Below are 27,358 nucleotides of genomic sequence, written 5' to 3' on the forward strand. Positions count from 1 at the left end.
GTGGTTATAGTAACTGGCAGGTAGTGGCTAGGCCCTGCCCACCCTCCAGGCAAAGCAACCCTTACTTTGAATTTGCTCGCAGCACATTTCAGATTTCTTTGCTACTTCTTTAGTGGCTGTTTTGATCTTTTTCTTACCGATTGTGTGCCTTTGCTAATGGAGACTCCATGAGCGCATGTGCAGGTATGCCATGGGAAATGTGGCCGTAAGTATGGCAAAGTTCATGAGCAAGATCTTTTGGGGATTCTCATCAACTTTGTACTCTTTGCATAGACCAAGACTGTTTGCATCATCCCCTTGTACGAGTGTAGGTCATGGCCTACTCTGCAGTGGGTGGAATTTGGAAAGAATAAGAAAGAGAAGGCCAAGAGGGATTCTTCAGCTTTGGACTTGGCCGTTTTTCATGAATGAACAGACGTTGAGACATCATATTCTTTCAGATAGAGGCCCCTCGATTACTGTCTTATCAGTCATCTGATAGGGACCTAGCCCAACACCTACGCTGTCTTCGTGCTCAGGTCGTTAGGAGGTCGACATGAGTCGGCACTTTTTCTCGTTTACAGAACCAAAGTGCTTTGACATTTCCTGGGTTAGTAAGCCAGCCAGTTTGGTTATAGGGACTTCATCCCTCCTCTTCTAGGAGGACACTCCAAAATCAAAGCATTGTTCTCTAGTCTTGGGTAGTGCCGTAGTCTCGGTACCATGGTCTTCCTTTGCCTTAGGGTAGAGTTCTCTTGCTTGAGGGTACACTTAAGCACACTATTCTGTTTTATTTCTCTTCCTCTTTTTTTTTTTTTTGAAGGTTTTATAGTTTATATATGAAAGTTTTACTATAATTCTGGTAGTGTTCTTAGAATATTTTAAGTGTTCATTACTTTTCTTGTAGTTTATATATTTCCTTTCCTCACCAAGATGTTTTCCGTGTTGGAGCCCTTGAGCTTAAAGCATCTTACTTTTTCAACGAGGGTTGTAGCTTAGCTAATAATAATAATAATAATAATAATGTTTCCTATTGAAGAACGATAGTTTGTACTCAAGTAGGAATAAATACAATTTTAAAGTACAGTAATTGGTATTTTTCCAAACTATACAAACCTAAGTTTTTTAAGTAACAGCTCGCTAAGCGTTTAAACGGTCATTTCCAGCTTCGTCGAAATCATACAACTATTAAGACTCGGGTTTGTACAGTATAGTTAAGAAAAATTATTACTTTCAAAATTTATGATATTTTCATAAAGTATTTATAAATGGCCATTATTTCTTGAATAATTTTCATTTTTAAATATTTAACTTAGCCGGTGAATATATACAGTGAACCCTCGTTTATCGCGGTAGATAGGTTCCAGACGCGGCCGCGATAGGTGAAAATCCGCGAAGTAGTGACACCATATTTACCTCTTTATTCAACATGTATATTCAGACTTTTAAAACCTTCCCTTGTACGTAGTACTGTTAACAAACTACCCTTTATAGTACAGAACACTTAATGCATGTACTACAGTACCCTAAACTAAAACAGGCACAAATATTAAAGGCAATTTTATATCATGTGTTTCCTAAACACGCTAAAAAGCACGATAAAAAATGGCAACCAATGTTTTGTTTACATTTATCTCTGATCATAATGAAGAAACAAACTGGAGGTAGAGCTTTGCTTATTACCCAGACATATTTCCCATACTTTTCCCTTAGAACTACATCACATCTTCCTACTTTATATATATATATATATATATATATATATATATATATATATATATATATATATATATATATATATATATATATATATATATATATATATATATATATGTATGTGTGTATATATATATATAAATATATTTATATGTATACACATATACATACCTACATATATACATACATACATATATACATAAATACATGCATACATGCATATATATATATTACTGTATATATATGGGTTATGGAAAAAATCCGCGAAGTGGTGAATCCGCGATGGTCGAACCGCGAAGTAGCGAGGGTTCACTGTATAGCTGCAACTCTGTTGCTCGACAGACAAAAAACTTGTAAAAAACTCGCCAGCGATCGCTATACAGGTTGCGGGTGTGCCCATCAGCGCCAACTGTCGGCCAGATACCATACTCAATGTAAACTAAGACTCAATTTCTTCTCTGTCGACGTGTCGACAAGACGTACATTACTCGCTGTTGAAACCTGGAGTTTTTTCCATCATCTTTGGTGAAGTACTCTATTTTGGTTTTGAGCTTTCGCTGTGCAGGGTTTTTCTTCAAATAAATCCTTGAACTCTTTTTTTGTATCGGATTCATTGTTGATGACTTAGACCGTTTTTTGGAATTTTCCCTTGACCAATTCAAAATGGCTGACCTTTCACAAGTTCCCAAGTTTAGAAAATGCAATGCTAGGGACTGTTCTAGGCGTCATCCAAAGGCTTCTCTCGACCCTCACACTGTTTGTTCCAATTGTCGGGGTAAAACCTGTCAATTGGAAGATCGGTGTGAGGAATGCGTGGGCCTTTCGGAATTCGATTTTATCGAATTTGAGAAGTACACACGCAGGCTAGAGAGAGATAGATTAAGGAGAAGTTCTTCTAGGTCGATAGATTTTTCCTCTCCTCATGCCCCTCAACCTATTCCTTCCCCTCAACCTATTCCTTCCCCTGTAGTGGTTGTTCCTAACCCCCCTCCTAGCACTCGGGAACCATCGATGGCTGACATGATGCGTGCTATCCATGCCCTGGGGGAGAGAGTTGAGTCCCTTGCAAGTGACCGCAATCAACTCATGGCGGATGTTAAGGAGCTAAAGTGCCAAAGTGCCGCGGGAAGTGATAAAGTGCCTAGTGAAAGTGTTGTGAACAGTGTTGCGCTTGAGGGTTCGTCTGTTCGTGCCTGTCGTCCTCCTAGTCCGGGACCTCTTGCAAGCTCCCAAGCCCAGGGGAGAAGCAATGTCGTACGACGCATGGGTTTGAGAGGCCTTGATCAGCGAACAGACGTTCCCTCCATGGTATCAGGCGTATCTCCCCAAGATCGCCCCTACCTACGTAAGACGAGAGAGCCCGTTTTTACCTCGTCGTCTGAAGATGTTTCTTGTAAGAAACTTTGGACCAAGGTCTCACGACCTTTAAAACGTAAGTCGGTCCCTTCAGGACAAGTCCAACGTCCCGGTTGTAGCCACTGGGTCAGTTCGGACTCGTTGCCGTCATCTGATGACTGCTCACCGCCTAAGAGAGGCAAAGCGGTACCGCCTCAGTCACTAACCCCGTCTGTTGCCGCACCTGCTCCCGTAGACCCTAAATGGGCTTTGCTGCAAGATATGCAGTCCAAACTTGCGTCCTTGATGGAGGACTTTAATTCAGAGAAGGTTGCTGCTGAACCTTCTGGCCAACAACCTTCCAAGCGGTCTGTTGTGCGTCCTGTTGACGCTGAGGTTACCTTTTCGCGTCTACCAGTTGAGGTGGTTCCTCCACCCATGCGACCCAGTGTGGGTTGCCAGCCGCACGTTGACGTTAGGCGACGCACGGAGGTGGTTGTTGACGTTCAGGACGTTCAGCAACCATCAGAGGTGACTTATTTTGACGCGGTGCGTCAACCTCCGCAACCCGGTATGGTGTTGACTGCACAACCCAGACGGTCTAGACAGTCTCGGGTGGACGCTGTGCGTCCTCGCGCACCCATGGTTGTTGACAGTTCACAGACTGTGCAGCAGTTCCATGACGTTGCGTCCGGCTCCGTCACGCATGCACCAGTGCGACCGGACTCAGCGAGCCAGACGTTGCCCACTCCGTTGCCGTTTCCTCATCAGTTTTCGGATGAGGAACTATCTGATGAGGACGTTGCTGAACCACAAGACGATCAACCTTCGGAACTGGACGAGCCTAAGCCATCTCATCCATCATTGGACTTTAGAAAAGTCATGGCTGTTTTCAAGGAGATGTTTCCGGACCACTTTGTTTCTGTGGCTCCTCGTTCTCCTCCGTCAGAGTTTGTATTAGGAGTGCCTACTACCGCACCTTCCTTTACGAAACTCGTTCTCTCATGCTCATCCAAGAGAGCTTTGCGGCTGTTGGGAGACTGGTTAGAGTCTAAGAAGAGGTTAGGGAAGACAGCATTTGCCTTTCCCCCATCTAAACTCTCTTCTAGATCGAGCGTCTGGTATGCCACGGGAGAAGTTCTCGGCTTGGGAGTTCCTGCCTCTGCCCAGGGCGACTTCTCAAGTCTTGTAGACTCTCCCCGCCGCCTTGCCATGAGACGCTCGAAGGTTTGTTGGTCACCATCGGACCTGGACCACCTTCATAAAGGGATATTTAGGCCTTTCGAAGTCTTTAACTTTTTAGACTGGTGCTTAGGAGCCCTGAGCAGGAAAATCTCTTCGGTAGATAAGGATATTTCCTTGCTCATTATGTCCTGCATGGACAAGGCCGTCCGTGATGGGTCCAATGAGCTAGCTGCCTCATTCACGTCCGGAGTCCTGAAGAAGCGAGAGTCTCTCTGTTCGTTCCTGTCTGCTGGAGTTACGCCATGACAGAGATCCGAACTTCTCTTTGCTCCCCTTTCCAAGTGCCTATTTCCTGAAGCCTTGGTAAAGGAAATTGCCGCATCGTTAGTTCAGAAGGACACCCATGATCTTGTTGCGTCCTCGGCTCGCAAAGCTCCCCCTTTGCCTACATTCTCTGCTAGACCGAGTATAGACACTCCAGCGTCTCGCTTTATTCCGCCCTTTCGTGGCAGAGCCTCCAGCAGAGGAGGTGCTTGTGCCGAAGGGAAACGAGGGAAGAGGAAAGGACCTAAGTCCTCCAAGGGCAGAGTCTGACTGCCCGCAACTTCAGACAGCAGTGGGAGCCAGACTCAAGAACTTCTGGCAAGCCTGGGAGAAGAGAGGCGCAGATCAACAATCTGTGAAGTTACTCAGAGAGGGGTACAAAATCCCTTTTGTACGCAAACCCCCTCTAGCGACGTCCCCCATCGATCTCTCTCCCAGGTACAGAGAGGAAGAAAAGAGACAAGCCCTGAAACTGGAAGTGTCTCTTTTGCTAGAGAAGGGAGCGGTGGTCAAAGTCTCGGACCTTCGATCACCGGGATTTTACAACCGTCTCTTCCTAGTTGCGAAGAAGACAGGAGGTTGGAGACCGGTGCTAGACGTCAGTGCTCTGAATGTCTTTGTCACAAAGACGAAGTTCTCCATGGAGACCACAAAGCCAGTCTTAGCAGCGGTCAGGAAGGAAGACTGGATGGTCTCGCTAGACCTAAGGGACGCCTACTTCCATATCCCCATTCACTCAGACTCCCAACCTTTTCTGAGATTCGTCTTCGAAGATGTGGTTTACCAGTTTCGGGCCCTGTGCTTTGGCCTAAGCACAGCTCCTCTCGTGTTTACGAGGCTGATGAGGAATGTAGCCAAACTCCTCCACTTATCGGACATCCGAGCCTCCCTTTATTTGGACGACTGGCTTCTCAGAGCCTCTTCCAGTCGTCGCTGTCTGAAGGATCTAAAGTGGACTCTAGATCTGACCAAGGAATTGGGACTCCTAGTCAATTTGGAAAAGTCGCAGCTGGTCCCATCCCAAACTATTCTGTATTTAGGGATGGAGATTCACAGTCTAGCTTTTCGGGCTTTTCCGTCGGCCCCCAGAATAGATCAAGCCCTGCTATCCATCCAGAAGATGCTGAAGAAGGAACGCTGCTCAGTCAGGCTGTGGATGAGTCCGGTAGGGACGCTGTCATCCCTGGAACAATTTGTATCACTAGGAAGACTACACCTCCGTCCTCTTCAATACCATCTGGCTTTTCACTGGAAAAAGGACAAGACGCTAGAGGCGGTCTCGATCCCGATTTCCGGAAAGATAAAGTCTTGTCTGACTTGGTGGAAGGACAATATCAACCTAAGAGAGGGTCTTCCCCTGGCTGTTCAGACTCCCAACCACGTTCTCTTCTCGGACGCATCGGACTTGGGCTGGGGCGCGACACTGGACGGTCGGGAAGGCTCAGGCCTGTGGAACTCGAGTCAAAGGAGCATGCATATCAACTGCAAGGAGCTGTTGGCAGTTCATCTGGCCTTGAAAAGCTTCGAGTATCTCCTTCGAGGCAAAGTGGTGGAAGTAAACTCGGACAACACCACGGCCTTGGCGTACATCTCCAAACAAGGAGGTACCCACTCACTGACGTTGTACGAGATCGCAAGGGACCTGCTCATCTGGTCAAAAGGTCAAGACATCTCCCTAGTAACGAGGTTCATCCAAGGCGACTTGAACGTCATAGCAGATTGTCTCAGTCGGAAAGGTCAAGTAATTCCAACCGAATGGACCCTCCACAAGGATGTGTGCAAGAGACTTTGGGCCACTTGGGGTCAACCAACCATAGATCTCTTTGCAACCTCGCTGACCAAGAGGCTTCCAATCTATTGCTCTCCAGTCCCGGACCCAGCAGCAATACATATAGATGCCTTCCTCCTAGATTGGCCACATCTGGATCTCTACGCATTCCCACCGTTCAAGATTGTCAACAAGGTACTGCAGAAGTTCGCCTCTCACGAAGGGACAAGGTTGACGTTAGTTGCTCCCCTCTGGCCCGCGAGAGAATGGTTCACCGAGGTACTTCGATGGTTAGTAGACGTTCCCAGAAGTCTTCCTCTAAGGGTAGACCTTCTACGTCAGCCACACGTAAAGAAGGTACACCAAAGCCTCCACGCTCTTCGTCTGACTGCCTTCAGACTATCGAAAGACTCTCGAGAGCTAGAGGCTTTTCGAAGGAGGCAGCCAGTGCGATTGCTAGAGCAAGGAGAGCGTCTACCATTAGAGTATACCAATCGAAGTGGGAAGTCTTCTGAGACTGGTGCAAGTCAGTTTCTGTATCCTCGACCAGTACCTCTGTAGCTCAAATAGCTGATTTTCTCTTATACCTGAGAAAAGGATGATCCCTTTCAGCTCCCACTATCAAGGGCTACAGAAGCATGTTGGCATCGGTCTTCCGGCATAGAGGCTTAGATCTTTCCAACAATAAAGATCTGCAAGACCTCCTTAAGTCTTTTGAGACCACCAAGGAGCGTCGTTTGGCTACCCCTGGATGGAATTTAGACGTGGTACTAAGATTCCTCATGTCAGACAGGTTTGAGCCGTTACAATCAGCCTCCCTGAAAGATCTCACTCTTAAGACTCTTTTCCTGGTATGCTTAGCCTCGGCTAAAAGAGTCAGTGAGATTCATGCCTTCAGCAAGAACATTGGATTTTCGTCGGAAAAAGCTACTTGTTCGCTGCAACTTGGTTTTCTAGCCAAAAATGAGCTGCCTTCTCGGCCTTGGCCTAAATCTTTCGATATTCCCAGCTTATCGGAGATCGTAGGCAATGAACTAGAAAGAGTCTTATGCCCTGTTAGAGCTCTTAAGTTCTATTTAAAGCGTACTAAACCTTTACGAGGCCAATCTGAAGCTTTATGGTGTTCAGTTAAGAAACCATCCTTGCCTATGTCAAAGAATGCTTTGTCATACTTTATCAGATTGTTAATACGAGAAGCTCATTCACATCTGAGTGAGGAAGACCGAGCTTTGCTTAAAGTGAAGACGCACGAAGTTAGAGCTGTAGCAACTTCCGTGGCCTTTAAGCAAAATAGATCTCTGCAAAGTATAATGGACGCAACCTATTGGAGAAGCAAGTCAGTGTTCGCGTCTTTTTACTTAAAAGATGTCCAGTCTCTTTACGAGAACTGCTACACACTGGGACCATTCGTAGCAGCGAGTGCAGTAGTGGGTGAGGGCTCAACCACTACAATTCCCTAATTCCATATCCTTTTAATCTGTCTCTTGAAATGTTTTTAATGTTGTTTTTATGGGTTGTCCGGAAGGCTAAGAAGCCTTTCGCATCCTGGTTGATTTGGCGGGTGGTCAAAGTCATTTCTTGAGAGCGCCCAGATTAGGGGTTTGATGAGGTCCTGTTGTATGGGTTGCAGCCCTTGATACTTCAGCTCCTAGGGGTCTGTCAGCATCCTAAGAGGATCGCGAGGCTCCGTAAGGAAGACGTACTTATAAGGCAGAGTAATCGTTTAAGTCGACTTCCTTACCAGGTACCTATTTATTTTGTTTTTGTTATATTGATAACTTCTAAAATGAAATAAAAACTCTTAGCTCATAAGATGTAAACATATTTAACTGGTCTCTACCCACCACCCTGGGTGTGAATCAGCTATATATATTCACCGGCTAAGTTAAATATTTAAAAATGATATTTTAATTATAAAATAAATTTTTGAATATACTTACCCGGTGAATATATAAATTAAACGACCCTCCCTTCCTCCCCAATAGAGACGCAGTGGGATGAGAAGAAATTGAGTCTTTGTTTACATTGAGTATGGTATCTGGCCGACAGTTGGCGCTGATGGGCACACCCGCAACCTGTATAGCGATCGCTGGCGAGTATTTTACAAGTTTTTTGTCTGTCGAGCAACAGAGTTGCAGCTATATATATTCACCGGGTAAGTATATTCAAAAATTTATTTTATAATTAAAATATCATTTCTCAGTACAGTACTTGAAACTTGCTAGAGATTAACTCTCTTTCAAATTCAAGTACAGTGCAGTAACTGGATTGACTTTAGTAAAAGGTGGCATAAGTTTTCAATGATTTATCAAATTTGTTGTGTGGGATACTCCTACAATGTGTAGAGAGTATTTGTATGTATTTTTTCTTACATTATATTCATGTACGGTATTAAACATTTGAACATTACTGTACTTGACAGATTTTTACTATATTATGTACATTTACATCTGAATGTAAGACTGTATCTTTTAATATCTTAATTTAATTCCTACTTTGACAGAGGTGGTGGTAGGATGTCCTCAGTGTTATCTGTCTTACACCCGTGAGAACCTCCCAGAAGAAATTGGAGTAGCTGCTCAGAACTGTTACAAGGTAAAGTATTGTAAACTATCATATTTGGTTTTATATTCCCCATTTTCATTATTCTACAGTATAGGTAGGATACTGTAGTCAGTAATCTCAGTTGCAATCTACAGTACTGATTTAACCAAGCCATTTCTCTTTATTGCAAGTCCTGCTAGGAAGTGTTCCCTCCATATTATTATTACAAGCTAAGCTATATCCCTAGTTTGATAAACAGAATGCTGTAAGCCCGAGGGCTTCAACAGCGAAAATAACCCGGTGAGGAAAAGAAATATGGAAACAAATAGAATATTATGCCTGAGTGTACCCTCAAGCAAGAGAACTGTAACCCAAGACAGTGGAAGACCATGCTACAGAGGCTATGGCACTACCCAAAACTATAGAATAATGGTTTGATTTTGGAGTATCCTTCTCTTAGAAGAGCTGCCTACCATAGCTAAAGAGTCTCTTCTACCCTTGTCAAGTGGAAAGTAGCCACTGAACAGTTACAGTGCAGTATTTAATCTCTTGAGTGAAGAATAATTTTTCAGTTATCTTAGTGTTGTCAGATGTATGAGAAAAGAGGACAATGTGTAAAGAATAGGCCAGACTATTTGGTGTATGTGTAGGCAAAGGAAAAATGAGCCTTAACTAGAGAAGCATCCAATGTAGTACTATCTGGCCAGTTAAAGGACCCAAAACTCTCTAGCTGTAGTATCTCAACTGGTGGTTGTGTATTCAAAACGCACTTCTCTTAGCAACAAATACAGTCATACAACATATCCCATATAAGGGTATAGGTTCTCCAGTCGAGTAACATTTATTCTTGGTACGGGCCTAACTTAATGCCTGTGGCATCCCATGCACAGACTGTTAGGAGTTACTGTATCATCTTTCCTCCTGTAGAGGACCAGGTGCTCTGAAAATTGTCAGGAAATCTGAACCAGCCAGTATTTGGTTTGTGGAGACTTCCTCCCACGTCCATCCTAAGGACAATGGTTTGTATTTGCGTAGGAACAAATGAAAAGTTTTAAAAGTATTTTGTATTTTTCAATATTAAACTTACCCGATGATCATATAGCTGTCAGCTCTGCTGCCCGACAGAAAAACCTACGGGCGGAATACGCCAGCGATCGCTATACAGGTGGGGGTGTACATCAACAGCGCCATCTGTCAAGTAGGTACTCAAGTACTCGATGTCAACACAGAACCAATTTTCTCTCTGTCGTGCCACTGGCAAGACCTACTAAATACGCTGTTACTAACTGGATTTGTTTTCACAACTATTTGGTGAAGTACACTATTCCAGTTTTGAGCTTTCGCTGTGCAGGGGTTTTATCTTCATTTCAAAACTTGAACTCGTTTTGGATAGTTTTAATTATGGTGACAAAGAGAGTATGGACTCTCTTTCACTTTTAAATGGCCGACCCTTCCCTTAGACGGAAGTGTGTTTAGGTTTTTAGTAATTTTGCTTAACACGTTATAGATCTATATTTTATATCTCTCCGCCTTTATTAGGCCTCTTCGATTAACTTTCCTTTTATTATAAACATATAAAAATAAATTTTTATGTTTTGTTTATATGCGACCTTTCCTGATAGTAGGCGGTCCTGACTTGGAACCGAAGTTAATCAACGTTGAGCCCGTTATATCGTATTTAACCTTTAAAGAATTTAAAACTTTTTAAATTTAATGTTTTATGGAAGAATTTCTTTGATAGTCTCGTACTGTTTTCAAAGATGAACTAACGTTTAGTTTTTAGTCTACGCAGTTGTTGGCGTTCAGGACGTTCAACATGCGCTCTATCGTTACGATAGAGAGAGAGTGTATCACGGTTTCACTTTGCAGTAAGGGTAAACCGATTCTAGCGTTTCGTTCATTCTTTCTTAGCTTAAATGGTTTAAATTCTAAATTAAAGGAACTTTTTATTTGGAAAACCTTTCATTTTTTTTTTTTGTTTTTTTTTTTTTTTCCTTTAGCAAATATCATGTTTTGACGATATATAATTGGGCTCTTCTCTCAGGTGCGAAATCTAGAGAGAAAGAGAGAGATAGAGACGGAGGGAGAGAGAGGAGAAAAAACGTTTCGTTCAAGCGGGTAACGTTGTTCTCGTTTTACTCTCCTCCCTAGTCGCTGTAGGGGAAGAAGGTAAAACGTTTCTAGGGTTTTATTCTTGTTCCCAGGCTATGTGCGGTGAGAGATTGTAAACGTAGTTTATTTGATCTAGTGTTTAGTCTCTTTCCCAGCCACTGAATTCTTTATCTTTATATATGTTTTCTGTTGCATTATAAGACTGTTTTCGCAATTACTACCTTTTAATGAAGGGTAGGATTGCGTGTTTCAGGTAGAAATCAGTAAAAGTTTCGATTTCAGTGAAATAAGTGCAAAACAGAAAATCAAAGTGATAAAGTGATATGCGCAAAGTGTTACAGTGTTGCGTCCGAGGGTTCGTCTGTTCGTGCCTGTCGTTCACCTAGTCCGGGACCTCTTGCAAGCTCCCAAGCCCAGGGGAGAAGTAATGTCGAACGACTTATGGGTTCGTCAGGCCTTGATCAACGAACAGACGTTTTTCCCTCCGTGGTTTCGGGCGTATCTACCCAAGATCGCCCCACCCACACAAAGACGAGAGAGCCCATTTACTTCTCGTCTGCGGAAGAGGTTTCTCGTAAGAAACCTTGGACCAAGGTCTCGCAGCTTATTAAGTGCAAGTCGGTCCCTTCCGCGCAAGTCCAACGGCCCAGGTGTAGCCACTGGGTCAGTTCGGACTCGCTGCAGTCATCCGACGACTGCACACCTCCCAAGAGAGGCAAGGTGGTACCGCAACAGGCAGTAACTCCGTCTGTTGCCGCACCCGCTGTTTTGGACCCTCAGTCACAACGGACAGTAGCTCCGTCTGTTGCCGCTTTTGTAGACCCTAAGTGGTCTTTACTGCAGTCTATGCAGACTCAGTTAGCTGCGGTTATGCAGGAGTTTCGTGCGGAGAAGGTTAACGCTGCACCCGTTAGCCTACAACCTGCCACGGTTGTGCGCCCAGCTCACGCTGAGGCTGCCTGCTCCCACACTCCGACTGCGGAGAAGGTTGACGATGCACCCGTTTGCCTACAACCTGCCACGGTTGTGCGCCCAGCAGACGCTGTGGCTGCCTGCTCCCACACTCTGGCTGTGAGAGCTCCTCCACCCATGCGCAGTCGACCCTGCCAGACGCATGCTGACTCCCACAGACGCACGGAGCACTCCGTTGACGTGCGTGTGCTACCACAACAACAGGAGGGTGGAGTTAAGCTGCCGTGTTTTGACACGGTGCGTCAGCCTCCGCAACCCACTGTGGTTACCGCCACTCGCCCGCAGCAGACTAGTCAGTCAGGAGTTGAGGCTTCCCCACACAGCTTTGGTTGTTGCCAGCTCACAGACTGTCAAGCAGTTACATAACGTTGCCTTCTGGTCTGCTACTTATGCACCAGTGCTGTATGTCCTCTTGTAACTGCTGCTCCTCGTTCGCCTCACGTCAGAACTTACACTAGGCCTAGCTACTTCGAAGCCGTTGTTGTTAAGCTAGTGCTCTCTCGCTCTCCTAGAGAGCGTTACGTCGGCTAGGCGACTGGTTTTTGCACCAGGAGGAGTTTTAGGGATACAGCCTTTTGATTTCCCTTCTTTTTATCTGGCTTATAGAGCGAGAGTCTGATAGGACACGAGAGAAGTTCTCAGCTTGGGAGTTCATGCCTCTGCCCAGGTAGACTTCTCAATTCTGGTAGACTCGGCCAGGCGCATAGCCAGGAGACGCTCCAGTTGTTTACAGGTCAACTTCTCAACTTTTGTCGAGCCTTTGAAGTTTTGCTGTACTATTATGTCACACATAACAAGGCTTCCAGGGATGGTAAATGGCTCCGCTTCAGTCGCTAACCCTGTCTGTTGCCACACCTGCTCCCGTAGACCCTAATGGGCTTTGCTGCAAGACATGCAGTCCAAGCTTGTGTCCTTGATAGAGGACTTAATACGGAGAAGAACCTTCTGGCCAACAACTTTCCTACCGGTTGGTTGTGCGCCCTGTTGACGCTGAGGTATCTTACTCGCGTTCGCCAGTTGAGGTGGTTCCTCCACCGATGCGACCCAGTGTGGGTTGCCAGTCGCACGTTGACGTTAAGCGACGCTCGGAGGTGGTTGTTGACGTTCAGTGTGTCACTAGGAAGACGTTCAACAACCAGCAGAGGTGACTTGTTGTGATGCAGTGCGTCAACCTCAGCAACCCGGTAGGGTGTTGACTGCACAACCCAGACAGTCTAGACAGTTTCGGGTTGACGCTGTACTTCCTCGCGTCCCCATGGTTGACAGTTCACAGACTGTGCAGCAGTACCATGATATTGCGTCCGGCTCCGTCACGCATCCACCAGTGCGACCGGATTCAGCGAGTCAGACGTTGCCCACTCCGTTGCCGTTTCCTCATCAGTTTCGGATGAGGAACACTCTGATGAGGACGTTGCTGAACAAGACGATCAACCCCCAGCCCTGCTATCCATCCAGAAGATGCTGAAGAAGGAACGCTGCCCTGTCAGGCTGTGGATGAGTCTGGTAAGGACACTGTCATCCGTGGTTCAATTTGTGTCACTAGGAAGACTACACCTCCGTCCTCTTCTATACCATTTAGCTTTTCACTGGAAAAAGGACAAGACGCTAGAAGCGGTCTCGATCCCGGTTTCCGGAAAGATAAAGTCTGGTCTGACTTGGTGAAAGGACTTTTTCAACCTTAGAAAGGGTCTTCCCCTGACTGTTCAGACTCCCAACCACGTTCTCTTCTCGGACGCATCGGACGTAGGCTGGGGTGCGACATTAGACGGTAGGGAATGCTCGGGATTATGGAACTCGAGTCACAGGACAATGCATTTCAACTGCAAGAAGCTACTGGCAGTACGTCTGACCTGGAAAAGCTTCAGGTCTCTCCTTCAAGGCAAAGTGGTGGAGGTGAACTCGGACAACACACGGCTTTGACGTACATCTCCAAGCAAGGAGGGACCTACTCTCTGACATGGTACGAGATCGCAAGGGACCTCCTCTCCTGGTCAACAGGTCTAGACTTTTCACTAGTAACGAGGTTCATCCAAGGCAACTTGAATGTCATAGCAGATTGTCTCAGTCGGAAGGGACAAATAATTCCAACAGAATGGACCCTCCACAAGGATGTATGCAAGAGACTTTGGGCCACCTGAGGCCAGCCAACCATAGATCTCTTCGCAACCTCGATGACCAAGAGGCTCCCAATAGTTTGCTCACCTATCCCGGACCCAGCAGTAGTTCATATAGATGCCTTTCTACTAGATTGGTCACATCTAGATCTATATGCATTCCCTCCGTTCAAGATTGTCAACAAGGTACTGCTGAAGTTCGCCTCTCACGAAGGGACAAGGTTGACGCTAGTTGCTTCCCTCTGGCCCGCGAGAGAATGACTCACCGAGGTACTTCGATGGCTAGTAGACGTTCCCAGAACACTTCCCCTAAGGGTGGACCTTCTACGTCAGCCACGCGTAAAGAAGGTACACCAAGGCCTCCATGCTCTTCGTCTGACTGCCTTCAGACTATCGAAAGACTCTCGAGAGCTAGAGGCTTTTCGAAGGAGGCAACCAGAGCGTTTGCTAGAGCAAGGAGAACATCCACCCTTAGAATCTACCAATCGAAGTGGGAAATCTTCCGAAACTGGTGCAAGTCAGTATCCGTATCCTCGACCAGTACCTCTGTAACTCAAATAGCTGACTTTCTCTTATATCTGAGGAAAGAACGATCTCTTTCAGCTCCCACTATCAAGGGTTACAGAAGCATGTTGGCATCAGTCTCCCGTCACAGAGGCTTAGATCTTTCCAACAATAAAGATCTACAGGACCTCCTTAAGTCTTTTGAGACCACGAAGGAGCGTCGTTTGATTACACCTGGTTGGAATTTAGACGTGGTACTAAGATTCCTTATGTCAGACAGGTTCGAACCGCTTCAATCAGCCTCCCTGAAAGATCTCACCTTTAAGACTCTTTTCCTGATATGCTTAACCACAGCTAAAAGAGTCAGTGAGATTCATGCCTTCAGCAAGAACATCGGATTCTCATCCGAAACGGCTACATGTTCTACAACTTGGTTTTCTAGCCAAACACGAGCTGCCTTCTCGGCCTTGACCAATATCGTTCGATATTCCAAACTTATCGTATGGTTGGAAATGAACTAGAAAGAGTATTATGTCCTGTAAGAGCTCTTAAGTTCTATTTAGAAACCTTTACGAGGCCCGTCTGAAGCTTTATGGTGTTCGGTTAAGAATCCATCTTTGCCTATGTCAGAGAATGCTTTATCCTATTTTTTCAGACTGTTAATACGAGAAGCTCATTCCCATCTGAATGAGGAAGACCAAGCTTTGCTGAAGGTAAGGACACACGAAGTTAGAGCTGTCGCAACTTCCGTGGCCTTTAAACAAAATAGATCTCTGCAAAGTATATTCGACGCAACCTATTGGAAAAGCAAATCAGTGTTCGCGTCTTTTATCTTAAGAATGTCCAGTCTCTTTACGAGAACTGCTACACTCTGGGACCATTCGTAGCAACGAGTGCAGTAGTGGTGAGGGCTCCACCACTACAATTCCCTAATTCCATAACCTTTTTAATCTTTCTCTTGAAATGTTTTATTATTGTTTTTGGGTTGTCCGGAAGGCTAAGAAGCCTTTCGCATCCTACTTGATTTGGCGGGTGGTCAAAGTCATTTCTTGAGAAGCGCCTAGATTAGAGGTTTTGATGAGGACCTTTAGTATGGGTTGCAACCCTTCATACTTCAGCTCCTAGGAGTCGCTCAGCATCCTATGAGGATCGCGAGGTTCAGTAAGGAAGACGTACTTAAAAAGGCAGAGTAATTGTTCAAGTCGACTTCCTTACCAGGTACTTATTTATTTTATGTTTGTTATTTTGAATAACTGCTAAAATGAAATACGGAATACTTAGCTCATAATAATGTCAACATGTAATGCTGGTCTCTACCCACCCCCTTGGGTGTGAATCAGCTATATGATCATCGGGTAAGTTTAATATTGAAAAATGTTATTTTCATTAGTAAAATAAATTTTTGAATATACTTACCCGATGATCATAAATTAAAGGACCCACCCGTCCTCCCCAATAGAGACCCAGTGGACAGAGGAGAAAATTGGTTCTGTGTTGACATCGAGTACTTGAGTACCTACTTGACAGATGGCGCTGTTGATGTACACCCCCACCTGTATAGCGATCGCTGGCGTATTCCGCCCGTAGGTTTTTCTGTCGGGCAGCAGAGCTGAAAGCTATATGATCATCGGGTAAGTATATTAAAAAATTTATTTTACTAATGAAAATAACATTTTTCCTAACTACACAAACCTTACTCCTTTAAGTTATACATCCTGTCTCAACAATTTCACAAGCCCCAGTCCTAAAGGTCAGAAGTACTAGTCTGGCTGGTGATTTTAACACCAGAAAAGAGAAGAAAAAAGGAAAAAGTCACTTTACCTCTTGGCCGTACAACAGCCTTGCCCCCGTGATGGTAAACTAGCATCCAAAGAGAGGTTATTTCTAATAATAAGAATCTGCCTGCAGGTGACATTGCAGGAGCTACATAAAAACAACAAGAGCTTCTCACAGTTACTGTGCCATTTTTCAGTGCATAACTTAAACATTACAATATATAGAACTGGTTATTCTAGATGAAGACTTGAGCAAGCCAGAAATTCAGGCCTTTTCACTAGTTTGACTTCATCAAAGCAAATTTAATTGGGTTGTTATACGAGTAGTTTACTATATTTACATACTATGACTGAAAATAAGAAATCCTTTATTTAGCTTCGAATGTACGTGTTAACTGTCTTAGTGTTGGCTTTGGATATGACAGAATTGTAATTTAAGTTTATTCATTGTATTTTATCTACTACCATTCTTTTGCTCAATTGACATTCAATAACATAGATATCTACACTGTTTCTTTACTTCATGGAGTTGTGTGTCACATATCTAAACTAAAATCCAGAGTACTTGTAGTAAATCTTATAGCTATTATGATTAAGTCATGGTAATATTCACATCAGTGTACCACTGTATGAAAATACTGCACACCTTTATGTGTTGGTGATCACACATTGGTTTTATATCTTTTGCTACTGAGCAAGCTGCTGTTAACTGATTGAATTCCATTTAATTTTTCAGGTCCCAAAAGGTGCTTTCACAGGTGAAATTTCCCCAGCGATGATCAAAGACTGTGGTTGCAAATGGGTCATTCTGGGCCACTCAGAACGGAGAAATGTCTTCGGGGAATCAGACGAATTGATCAGCGAGAAAGTAGGCCATGCTCTAGAGGCAGGATTAAAAGTAAGCATCAATTAATGGTACATACATAAAATCACAAGGTTGGCAAATGGACATGAATTCACCAACAGTTTCAAGGCTCTGCAAACCTCTAGTTTTATTGCAGTCATTATAGTTTGATATTAAATTTCTAATCGATTCATTTATGGAATTTGAGTCATATGGTCTGGCACATGGGCCAGGGCAGTTATCCAGAGCCATTTTGAACTACTGACATTATAGTAGACTTTTGCACATTACACACACATACACACACAAAATTATCCTTTCAGTAATAGTTTTCAACTATTTTTTCCTTCTGAACATTCAACCTTTGACATTTTATCCTTTTTACCAATAACTGTATTCATTTTTTTGAAATCTTTTATTGCCAATGAATAGTCTTAAAAACGTCTCTCTTTATTTCCACAGATATTGTGCCTTCATTTATTTTACATTAGGATTCTGCTGCTCAAGACAAAAAAAAATTACATACTGTACATTATAATTTTATGTACATGTACTGTATTTAAAGTTAAAGTTGAAAGTTACGGGTTTTAGGTCTCCCCTGAGACGACCTACATCATCTCCTCGGGCGACCATTAGCCAGCTGGGACTATCACTAGCCCCCTCTAACCTCCACCCCAGGCACCACCCTGGGGAGTACCCCTGGTAGAAGGTCTCACACTATTCGCGCCTTAGCGGGGACGCGAACTCGCGACCTCTGAAACAGAAGCCCGCGACGCTACCAACCTAGCTATCCCACTTTATATCTACAGTATAGTTTATCTGGAGTTCAAAAGAAGAAAAGATTGGCAATACAGTAATGCATAGCCTTAGAAGAGGACAATGTTGCATAAAGTGGGATCCAGAAATTCCCACCAAATGTTTCATTATTAACAAAAACATTGCTTAATTAATGTCTTAAGATTTGTTATGTAGAGGACAATTTCTTTGACACATTATTATTAAAAGGAGAAGACTTGCCAACCCAATAAGCCATGCTTGACTCATGCAGAGCAGGCCATCTTGGCCACAGTATAGTTGAATTTTCACTATATTTAGAATGCATGATTTTAAAAGTTATTTTTAAACTTTCATTTAACTTTCGTGGTTAGGTTAAATATCCGCAGATAACTTGGGCTTCACCTAAGCAAACTATTATCTTTTAACTCCCTGTCCACCTTCTTTAAATACACATATATTCCATACTTTTTTCAAGTTTTAACATCTGTGCTCAGCTTATAAGAAGTTTATAGTAACCTTTTCAAGATAACTAAATTTATTAACAGTTATCTGGTTGATGATACAGCCATCGTATAGTCCTCTATTTTATTTATTTTTATTTAAGCCAATGAAGGTATTCTTTGTATTAGCTCTATTAAAACAAAAACTTACTCCTCTGTCACTGATAGTTTAGGAAAAGTTCCAGTCTGCAAAATTGCTATTGCATAATGATACCCATGGCAAGTTTACAAAATTCATTCACATTGCAAATATAAACTCCATAAATCAAGACCAGTAATTTTAATGGATTTCTGAAGGAAAATATAACTATGAAAAGAATAGGTTAATTAAATCTGCAAACAGGGAGCAAAAGAGAGAATTCTATAAACACAAAATTGAATGTATGAAGTCTTGCTCAGACTGGTCATTCATAGAATCTGAATTCAACATGGTATCTGTAGGATTGCGTAGCCTGACTTCTGCAAAAGGATGAATATAGGGGCATGCAGTTCAAATGGTTTTGAAGTAAAGTAACTTGACCATTCATTAAAAAATAATGGTGTTATATGCATATTTGTAAATTCAGAATCTTAATTCTACCTGTGCTATTGATATCTGAAATTATGAAAGGAAAAATATGTAATAAAACTTTTTTTGTGTAGTTTATACAGGTAGTTAATTCTTGAATTATACATCTTTATACTTAAATTTTCAGTATAGATCCAGTTACTTTAGGATTGTGGTGGCCCGGTGGTAGCGTCCTTGCCTAGTGATTGCCAGACTGGGGTTCAAGTCCCGTTCAAACTCGTTAAGTTCCTCTGGTCGCTACAACCTCACCATCCTTGCGAGCTAAGAATGGGGGGTTTGGGGGATCCTATAGGTCTATCTGCTGAGTCATCAGCAACCATTACCTGGCCCTCCCTGGTCCTAGCTTGGGTGGTGAGGGGGCTTGGGCACTGATCATATGTAATATGGTCAGTCTCTAGGGCACTGTCCTGCTTGATAGGGCAATGTCACTGTCCCTTCCCTCTGCCGTTCATAAGCGACCTTTAAACCTTTAAAGTAATATTAGCATAATTTCATGCATCAAGGGAATGTTTGCATAGAATTTCTGTGCTACCCAACTTTAGTCTACGTAAAATAACGTATATTGGAAACCCTTCACACAAGCCACATACAATTTCAGGTTATTGCTTGCATTGGTGAGAAGCTGGAGGAACGAGAAAATAACCAGACGGACGAAGTAGTTTTTGCACAGATGACGGCACTGCAACCAAACATCACAGACTGGTCTAGGGTTGTCCTTGCCTACGAACCAGTGTGGGCAATCGGTACTGGAAAAACGGCCACGCCCGAGCAGGTATGTAATTATTACCTCCGCCAACGAAGTTGGAAGGAGGTTATGTTTTACCCGTGTTTGTTTATTTGTTTGTGAATAGCTTCCTGGCTACAATTTGAATCATACAGAAACTTGCAGGGATTAAGCTGGAAATTATTAAAGGTTACGCAAAATGTCCAATTCATGTAATTAGCCATAAGTTTGGACATTGTTGTCACTGAGACTGAGACTTCAAACTTAGTTTATATTTGTGTGTATAAAAACCCACGCGATTAATATATATATATATATTTTTTTTACGATCAGGCTCATCACCATTGCCATACGTTTAACTCTGTGTGTGCGGGTATATCTTTGAAAGTATTTAGCCATCATTTTTGACAGGTCACGTACACTTGTAAATGATAATTATATAAAGCTCAGTTGCTGTCATTTATTTTTAAGCTTTAAATGTCCATTCTTCATGACTAAAACACAAGGACGATGAAAGACCTCTAAATCATTTTACACTTAAACGTTTTAGGCTCAAGATGTCCACGCAAAACTTCGCAACTGGCTGTCTGAAAATGTCAGCAGTGAAGTGGCCGAGTCATGTCGTATCATCTACGGTGGATCTGTTTCACCAGCTAACTGTGCCGAGCTGGCGAAGATGGGCGACATTGATGGTTTCCTAGTAGGCGGTGCTTCACTGAAGCCAGATTTCGTTACTATCATAAATGCTCGTTAAACTGCGAGTATTTTCTTCCTAGTTATACTCATACTGTAGTTGTGGCCGTGAGTTTCTTGTATTCTCAAAGTAAAAGATTTTACTGCATTTAACAGCTTTAAAAATTCTAAAATCCCATATATAATTTATTACAGGAGAAGACAGGGAAGTGCAACAATTATAAGTGCCAGTATTATATTCTGATTGTCATGTATTGTACATACAGTTTTAGTCAGTACTGTAAAGTATAGTCCAGTATATTGGTTTAATGTTTACTTTAGAGCTTTTCAACATATTTTAATTATACGAAATAACTTTTCTTTACTGGAAAAGTTCAATAAAATTTTTAGGACAAGAAGCTGTAAATAATATGAATTGTCTTTTATTTCATTCATTTAAAAAAAAAGGTACAAAACAGTATTTATTGTTATATGATATAAATTTGTTTGAAAGGCTGGAAGCTAAATATACTAAGGAAAAAATAAGAATTTAACTACAGCAGCACCACATCAACCCCTCTATAATAAAAATACCTAATATACATTACAAAGAGCACAATCAAATGTTTCACGTCATAAATTTCTAGTTACAACACATGCAACAAAGATCATTCAAAATAGTTTTGGCCTTGGGTAAGTAGCGACTAAAAGATCTGCGTAACTGCAAATATCAATCACTAATGTACGTGAAAACTTAATTAATTGCCTTTATTACAATGCAGGTGGGTCAACAAGTATCTGTAAATGATTAACTTTGCTTCAAAGACCTCTGTTAAGATATAGTCAACATTCATCAAGAAATTGTATTGATTTTAATTGAGCCGGTACATCTTGGATCAACTTTCAGTTAACAATATTGGAGACTATCTATCACTTGGATCTGAATAATACTTTATAATGTCCAACAGATAAGAAGAGACAACAGGCACCAGTGATGGCTCAGGAACAAACGGGCCATGTCCATCAGATGAGTACCAAGAATGTAAACACAAACAGAAGCCAAAGAAGAGACAACAGGCACCAGTGATGGCTCAGGAACAAATGGGCTATGTCTACTAGATGAGTACCAAGAATGTACACACAAACAGAAGCCAAAGAAGAGAGACAGGCACCAGTGATGGCTCAGGAATAAATAGGCCATGTCTATTAGATGAGTACTAAGAAAGTAAACACACAAACAGAAGCCAAACAAGAGACAACAGGCACCAGTGATGGCTCGGAACAAATGGGCCATGTCTATTAGATGAGAACTAAGAATGTAAACACACAAACAGCAGCCAAATAAGAGACAACAGGCACCAGTGATGGCTCGGGAACAAATGGGCCATGTCTATTAGATGAGAACTAAGAATGTAAACACACAAACAGAAGCCAAAGAAGAGACAACAGGCACCAGTGATGGCTCGGGAACAAATGGGACATGTCTATTAGATGAGTACCAAGAATGTAAACACAAACAACAGGCACCAGTGATGGCTCAGGAACAAATGGGCTATGTCTATTAGATGAGAACCAAGAATGTAAACACACAAACAGCCAAAGAAGAGACAACAGGCACCAGTGATGGCCCAGGAACAAATGGGCCATGTCTATTAGATGAGAACCAAGAATGTAAACACACAAACAACAGGCACCAGTGATGGCTTAGGAACAAATGGGCCATGTCTATTAGATGAGAACCAAGAATGTAAACACACAAACAACAGGCACCAGTGATGGCTTAGGAACAAATGGGCCATGTCTATTAGATGAGAACCAAGAATGTAAACACACAAACAGACAAAGAAGAGACAACAGGCACCAGTGATGGCCCAGGAACAAATGGGCCATGTCTATTAGATGAGTACTAAGAAAGTAAACACACAAACAGGAGCCAACAGAGTGAAAACTAACTTGACATTTGTTCATTTAGTCTTTTCCCTGACTAAACAACGCAACTTCTTCTGGAGATAAGTAATCACTGGTTAAATATGAGTTTACCACTTAAGAGCCTGAATTAGATTCTAATTCTAATCAAGCACTCTCAAGAAAATTAAAGGATGGAAAGTCTGTTGGTAAAGGGTGAGTTTATCTCTTCTGGGAGTCTGAGGTTTTCCTGATATACTTATTGGAAAAGGGTCAATATATGGCAAAACTGCAAGCCTGTTGAAGATCTGGGACAATGGCCCTCTGCTTACCATACATGTGGAAATAGTTGAAGTACTTAACTCTTTCTTTGAATTGTTGGCTATATACCCTCCTTTACTCACTGTCCTGTTGCTACCCATATTTATCCATTTTAAAAATTTAAATCTCATATGATGTCTCCAACTTGGGAGCAATAATGGAGGAATTCAGTATGTGGAGACCCAGGATGCAAGCTTATTTTGCAATGGGATAGCAGTGCTTAAATATCAGAAAAGTTAAAGGAGATTGTATTGAAAAAGCTTGAACTGTCTTTGTGCAGTGACACTTTCCAAGTAGTTCCAAAACTGTTGAATGATCTTCGTACATTTCGATTTCTATGCTGCCAGCACCTTACTATTACTTAAATCAACATTATTACTTTGAAATAAATTTGAATCTAAAAAATAGAAATTAATCTTGTAGAGAGCAACCATCACTTTACTAGACCCTTCAACTCCAACACAAAATCAGATAATTTTGTCTAGGGAATTGGAAAAATATCTTGCTGCTCCAAGTGCCTTTAAGGCAGGGTATACCTGCATAAACTTCATACATCTGTAGTCAAAATACCTGTTGTTCTACCAATGCTGGATCAGTATTTTTGTTTTGAAAGTCGGCAACATCCCAGGATCTATTACCTGGACAAAACAACTTGGTTTTTAAAGGTTATTCTGGTACAGGATATTAAAAACCTCTGATTGTTCTCATTACACAACCTTCAAAGGCTCATGCAACTAACTTTCTAAACAACGATGTAATGACAATACAAGGTTCATGAATGACTATACCATCATTACGATACCACTTAAGCATGCTGTTAATTAATGGTGTTTGAGATTATACATCATTCTACCTCTGGAGAACTTTTACAATTTCTCAAGTAATGAACACATGCATTTCTGGAAAAGATCCTCAAAGGTTAGATTAATAACATAAAGGAGAACTACGAATGTGCTGTGCTGATCCAATTATTTTCCCTTGCAAGTTTTTGCACTATATAAAATTGTCAAAATATACCTCTTAAAAGTAGTTTTGTTAAACATAATTCTTACCTAAAGCAGTGGAGATAATCTCAAAGAAACAAAAGAAAAAAAAAACTGCTTTCCAACCTTTAGTACTCAAGTGCAATAATCAGCCAACATTCACTGTCTGGCATATATCAACAACACGTTTACAATTTTGAACGGCGTCAGGTGCAAGTCGCATACGTAGGCCTCGGTTCCTGAAGATGGGTGACTTTTCACAAGTACCAAAGGAGCTATTGGCTCTTCCAATCCATTGCAAAGCTGGGCACTTGCAGGGGGTGGATGTGCTGTAATCCTCAATCTGAAAATTTTGAAAAATGAAAGCAATGTTTACACAATATTTCAAAAGTCTCTTTACTAAAACTTAACCCAACTTAGTTGTCAACAAAATCATGCCAATTACGAATAATAATTTAGTTTAATTTTAAATCCAATAAACTCTAAAGTTGTCCTTATGCCTAATCAAGGTGCATTCAAATAGAAACTTGCAGTGTTTGATAACAAAAATTTTGGAAAAAGGCAAGCTATGCACTTTGTGGAATGCCGGTTACTGTATATCGGCAGCTGTTTAGAGCACCTGCCTAGATAAAATCTGTACTCCTTAGAATTTTTAACTTTTTTTTTCAGTATACTCTGCTTCTTTATCTTTCCATCGTTCCAGAGAGGTCAGTGGCGCTAATTGTGTTCGACTCCATTCTATTTTCATCTTTACTTTTTCTCTGGGCCTAGGATAAATAAAGCCTTTCAGTAATCCATCCCAATGACATCTTCATAGGTTGACAAGTTAAGCCTGAAGAACACTGATAGTGGATTGTTTCCACTTGGTATATACATTTTGGACTTTCACTAAGTATACTTATAATGCAGTACAATATGGCATTTAAGACTATGATGAAAGAATCTCGTCTCGAGTCTAGAGAATTTGCCTTTAGTACAGAAATTTAACAGACACTGGGTGAAAAAAATAACTAGCATCAGAAATCCTAAGGGAATTTATAAAGTAATTTAGAACACTTCAATTACAGAGCCAACTAACCTCACAGTGCTGCGTCCTCCGTTCATCTCGTATATACGAACCACAACGTTTCCATTGTCTTCCGACAATTTGACAGCTTCAATCATTGCACCTTCACCTTCTAAATTGAACCAAGTGTCAGCCTTTACATTCAAGCTGTAAGAAATGAGAATATTATAATATATGCTAAAACATTTCATAAGTGTATATATAGATTCAAATTGGGCCAGGAAGCCCACTCCACACAGATGCAACACAGGGAACCCTGCCATTACTCAACAACCAGATGGATGAAAGGTAAAGGGAACGGTAGAAAAATAGAGGATTAAAAATTTAGTGGTCTATGAGATGCTACAAAGATGTTCAAGTAATTCCTAGTGTTTGTCTCTAATGCCTCGACCCCCTTTAAAGATGTACAGATTTGCAAACCACTTAAAGAGTTCTTTGACATTTAGATAAACAATAGACCTTTAATTTTGATAAAATTATAAAAAGTATTTGCAAAATAAAATCTCACCTCTGGGATGGCGTTACAATCAGGTCCGTGTTGAATTCGTAGGCTTTCTTCTGAACTTGGGCTTTCTGGAAACTGCCTAGAATGCAGATATAAATACTCAACATTACTAATAAAAATTAAATATCTATAAGACATAACTAGATTAGTTCTCCACTGCCTGGACCTCCCTGGTCCTAGCTTGGGTGGAGAGGGGGGCTTGGGCACTGATCATATGATATATGGTCAGTCTCTAGGACATTGTCCTGCTTAATAGGGCAATGTCACTGTCCCTTGCCTCTGCCATTCATGAGTGACCTTTAAACCTTAAATGCTAATTTTATAGACGCTTGCTGCAAAATCTATAAAAAAATTTCCCAATTTCTTTAATTTCAAAAGATACAATTCCTCACAGTAAAGTAATAAGAGAATCTAGAAGTTAATGGTAAGTAGCATGCTAGGAATTGCCCATTCTACAGTTTTCAACATCACAGCTCGTGTCAAGACTTGGACCTCCCCTTCCAGATTGTGGTATGTTTTTATTACATTTTAATACCTGCTCATTTGGTTAGCATATCTGCACAAGGAAAACACCGGGTTTTAAATACCCATTGTGAGAAGTACAATGTCTCGCATTCCTATCACAAATTATGTTCCAAGTTAAGTTTTAATGAACTGGAGAGTAAAGTTGTAAACAGAATGCCTGCCATTCATTTCTCATAATGGCCGAGGGAAGTAATTTATAGTTCAAGAGGAATTACAAAGACACTAGTTTTTTATGAAGTTGATAACGATGTGAAACACCAATACTTGTTTACCAGCCAAGTTAGTGATCAACTGGTTTGATTTAACTTATTTAATTTCCCTTATTATTCTCAAAGGCCAGCGAGCCTTCTCTTGTGGGCTGTAAGTCTTGATTTGCCTGGCATAGTTGGGTCTTATTGTCATAATTACATAGTATTCTTTCAGTAAGGTTTCTGAATGTTCACTGCATCTTACAGAGTCGAGGGTTTCCCATACAAGTCTCGATTTCTTGAATAATTTACTCTTTCTGCATTACCGCAAATCTAGTCCCTCTACTGTATATGACACCCAGACTGCGAGGCAGAAGAGCTAGTTTGGTAGCTGGATCCTTATAGAAGTGAGACTTTAGCTATGGTAAGCAGCTCTTCTAGGAGAAGGACACTCCAAAATCAAACCATTGTTCTCTAGTCTTGGGTATTTCCATAGCCTCTGTACCATAGTCTTCCACAGTCTTGGGTTACAGTTCTCTTGCGTGAGGGTACACTCGAGCACACTATTCTATCTTATTTCTCTTCCTCTTGTTTTGTTAAAGGTTTTATAGTTTATTTAGTTAATATTTATTTTACTGTTGTTACTGTTCTTAAGATATTTCATTTTTCCTTGTTTCTTTTCTTCACTGGGCTATTTTCCCTGTTGGGGCCCCTGGGCTTATAGCTTCTCCTTTTCCAACTAGGGTTGTAGCTTAGCATTTAATAATAATAATAATAATCTGACTTCTTGCTAAAATGAGTGCTCTTATACAATACAGGTATAGTTTTGATTTGGGAGATGGCGTTTTATATCGTAGATGCTCTTGAAATGTTTTGCTATTGGTGATGTATCGGCTCAGTTGGTCGTTTACATCATGTGATCACTCCATATGACAGTGCATTTTCATTTACTTACATGCTCAACTACTAGTTTATCACAGGTTTAATTTAGTGTGGTACTTTATAACACTCAAGGTTTTTATTCCCTTATGAGTCTGGCTGTACAAAGACTTAAAAAGTATATTGGATACTCTGTATTTAGTTAAGAACCACTGTACTGTATAGTTAATAATAATGTTAATTCTCAAATTAAATAGAACAATATCCCTCAGGAGTTGCCACTGTAACAAATAATTTATGACTTTTAGTGCAGTTGGATTATGATTTGATAAAAGGGCCTGAAGGTGGTGCTGGCAAAATCATTCAGCATAATGAAACAGTCAAAAGAAGTTTGGCAGTAAAATAATAGGATAAAAGAAGTGAAATATAGTACGAGGTGATAGTTCTTGCAGCTAAAAGTGCCAAAGGAATGCTGCAGAAATTCTAAAGTATGTGATGTGCAGACTGCACTAACCCCTTGCTGGATATTTGTGGATTGGCTCCCATAGGATATTCACAAAATAAAATGAGCGT

The 27,358-nt window shown here is 41.7% G+C and overlaps 2 protein-coding genes across 7 annotated transcripts in view; one reads left to right on the top strand and one right to left on the bottom strand.

Moving 5' to 3' along the window:
- LOC137621635 (triosephosphate isomerase-like) overlaps nt 1-20,849 on the top strand; it is a 41,466-nt gene extending 20,617 nt beyond the window's left edge. The window contains exons 2-5 of the mRNA XM_068352103.1: nt 8,811-8,902; nt 17,065-17,226; nt 19,616-19,789; nt 20,292-20,849. Coding sequence (XP_068208204.1) covers nt 8,811-8,902; nt 17,065-17,226; nt 19,616-19,789; nt 20,292-20,495 — 632 coding nt within the window. The 3' untranslated portion in view covers nt 20,496-20,849. The remainder of the gene's footprint in view (nt 1-8,810; nt 8,903-17,064; nt 17,227-19,615; nt 19,790-20,291) is intronic.
- Nucleotides 20,850-20,958: 109 nt separating this feature from the next.
- Nucleotides 20,959-27,358, bottom strand: part of LOC137621632 (alpha-mannosidase 2C1-like) — a 67,862-nt gene continuing 61,462 nt past the window's right edge. For all 6 annotated transcript variants that reach the window (XM_068352100.1, XM_068352098.1, XM_068352095.1 and 3 more), the window contains exons 19-21: nt 25,197-25,272; nt 24,701-24,835; nt 20,959-23,965 (exon numbers count right to left, since the gene is read on the bottom strand). In XM_068352100.1, coding sequence (XP_068208201.1) covers nt 23,782-23,965; nt 24,701-24,835; nt 25,197-25,272 — 395 coding nt within the window. In that variant the 3' untranslated portion in view covers nt 20,959-23,781. The remainder of the gene's footprint in view (nt 23,966-24,700; nt 24,836-25,196; nt 25,273-27,358) is intronic.

This window comes from Palaemon carinicauda, chromosome 28 (assembly GCF_036898095.1).
Source record: "Palaemon carinicauda isolate YSFRI2023 chromosome 28, ASM3689809v2, whole genome shotgun sequence".
Classification (NCBI taxonomy): Eukaryota; Metazoa; Arthropoda; class Malacostraca; order Decapoda; family Palaemonidae; genus Palaemon; species Palaemon carinicauda.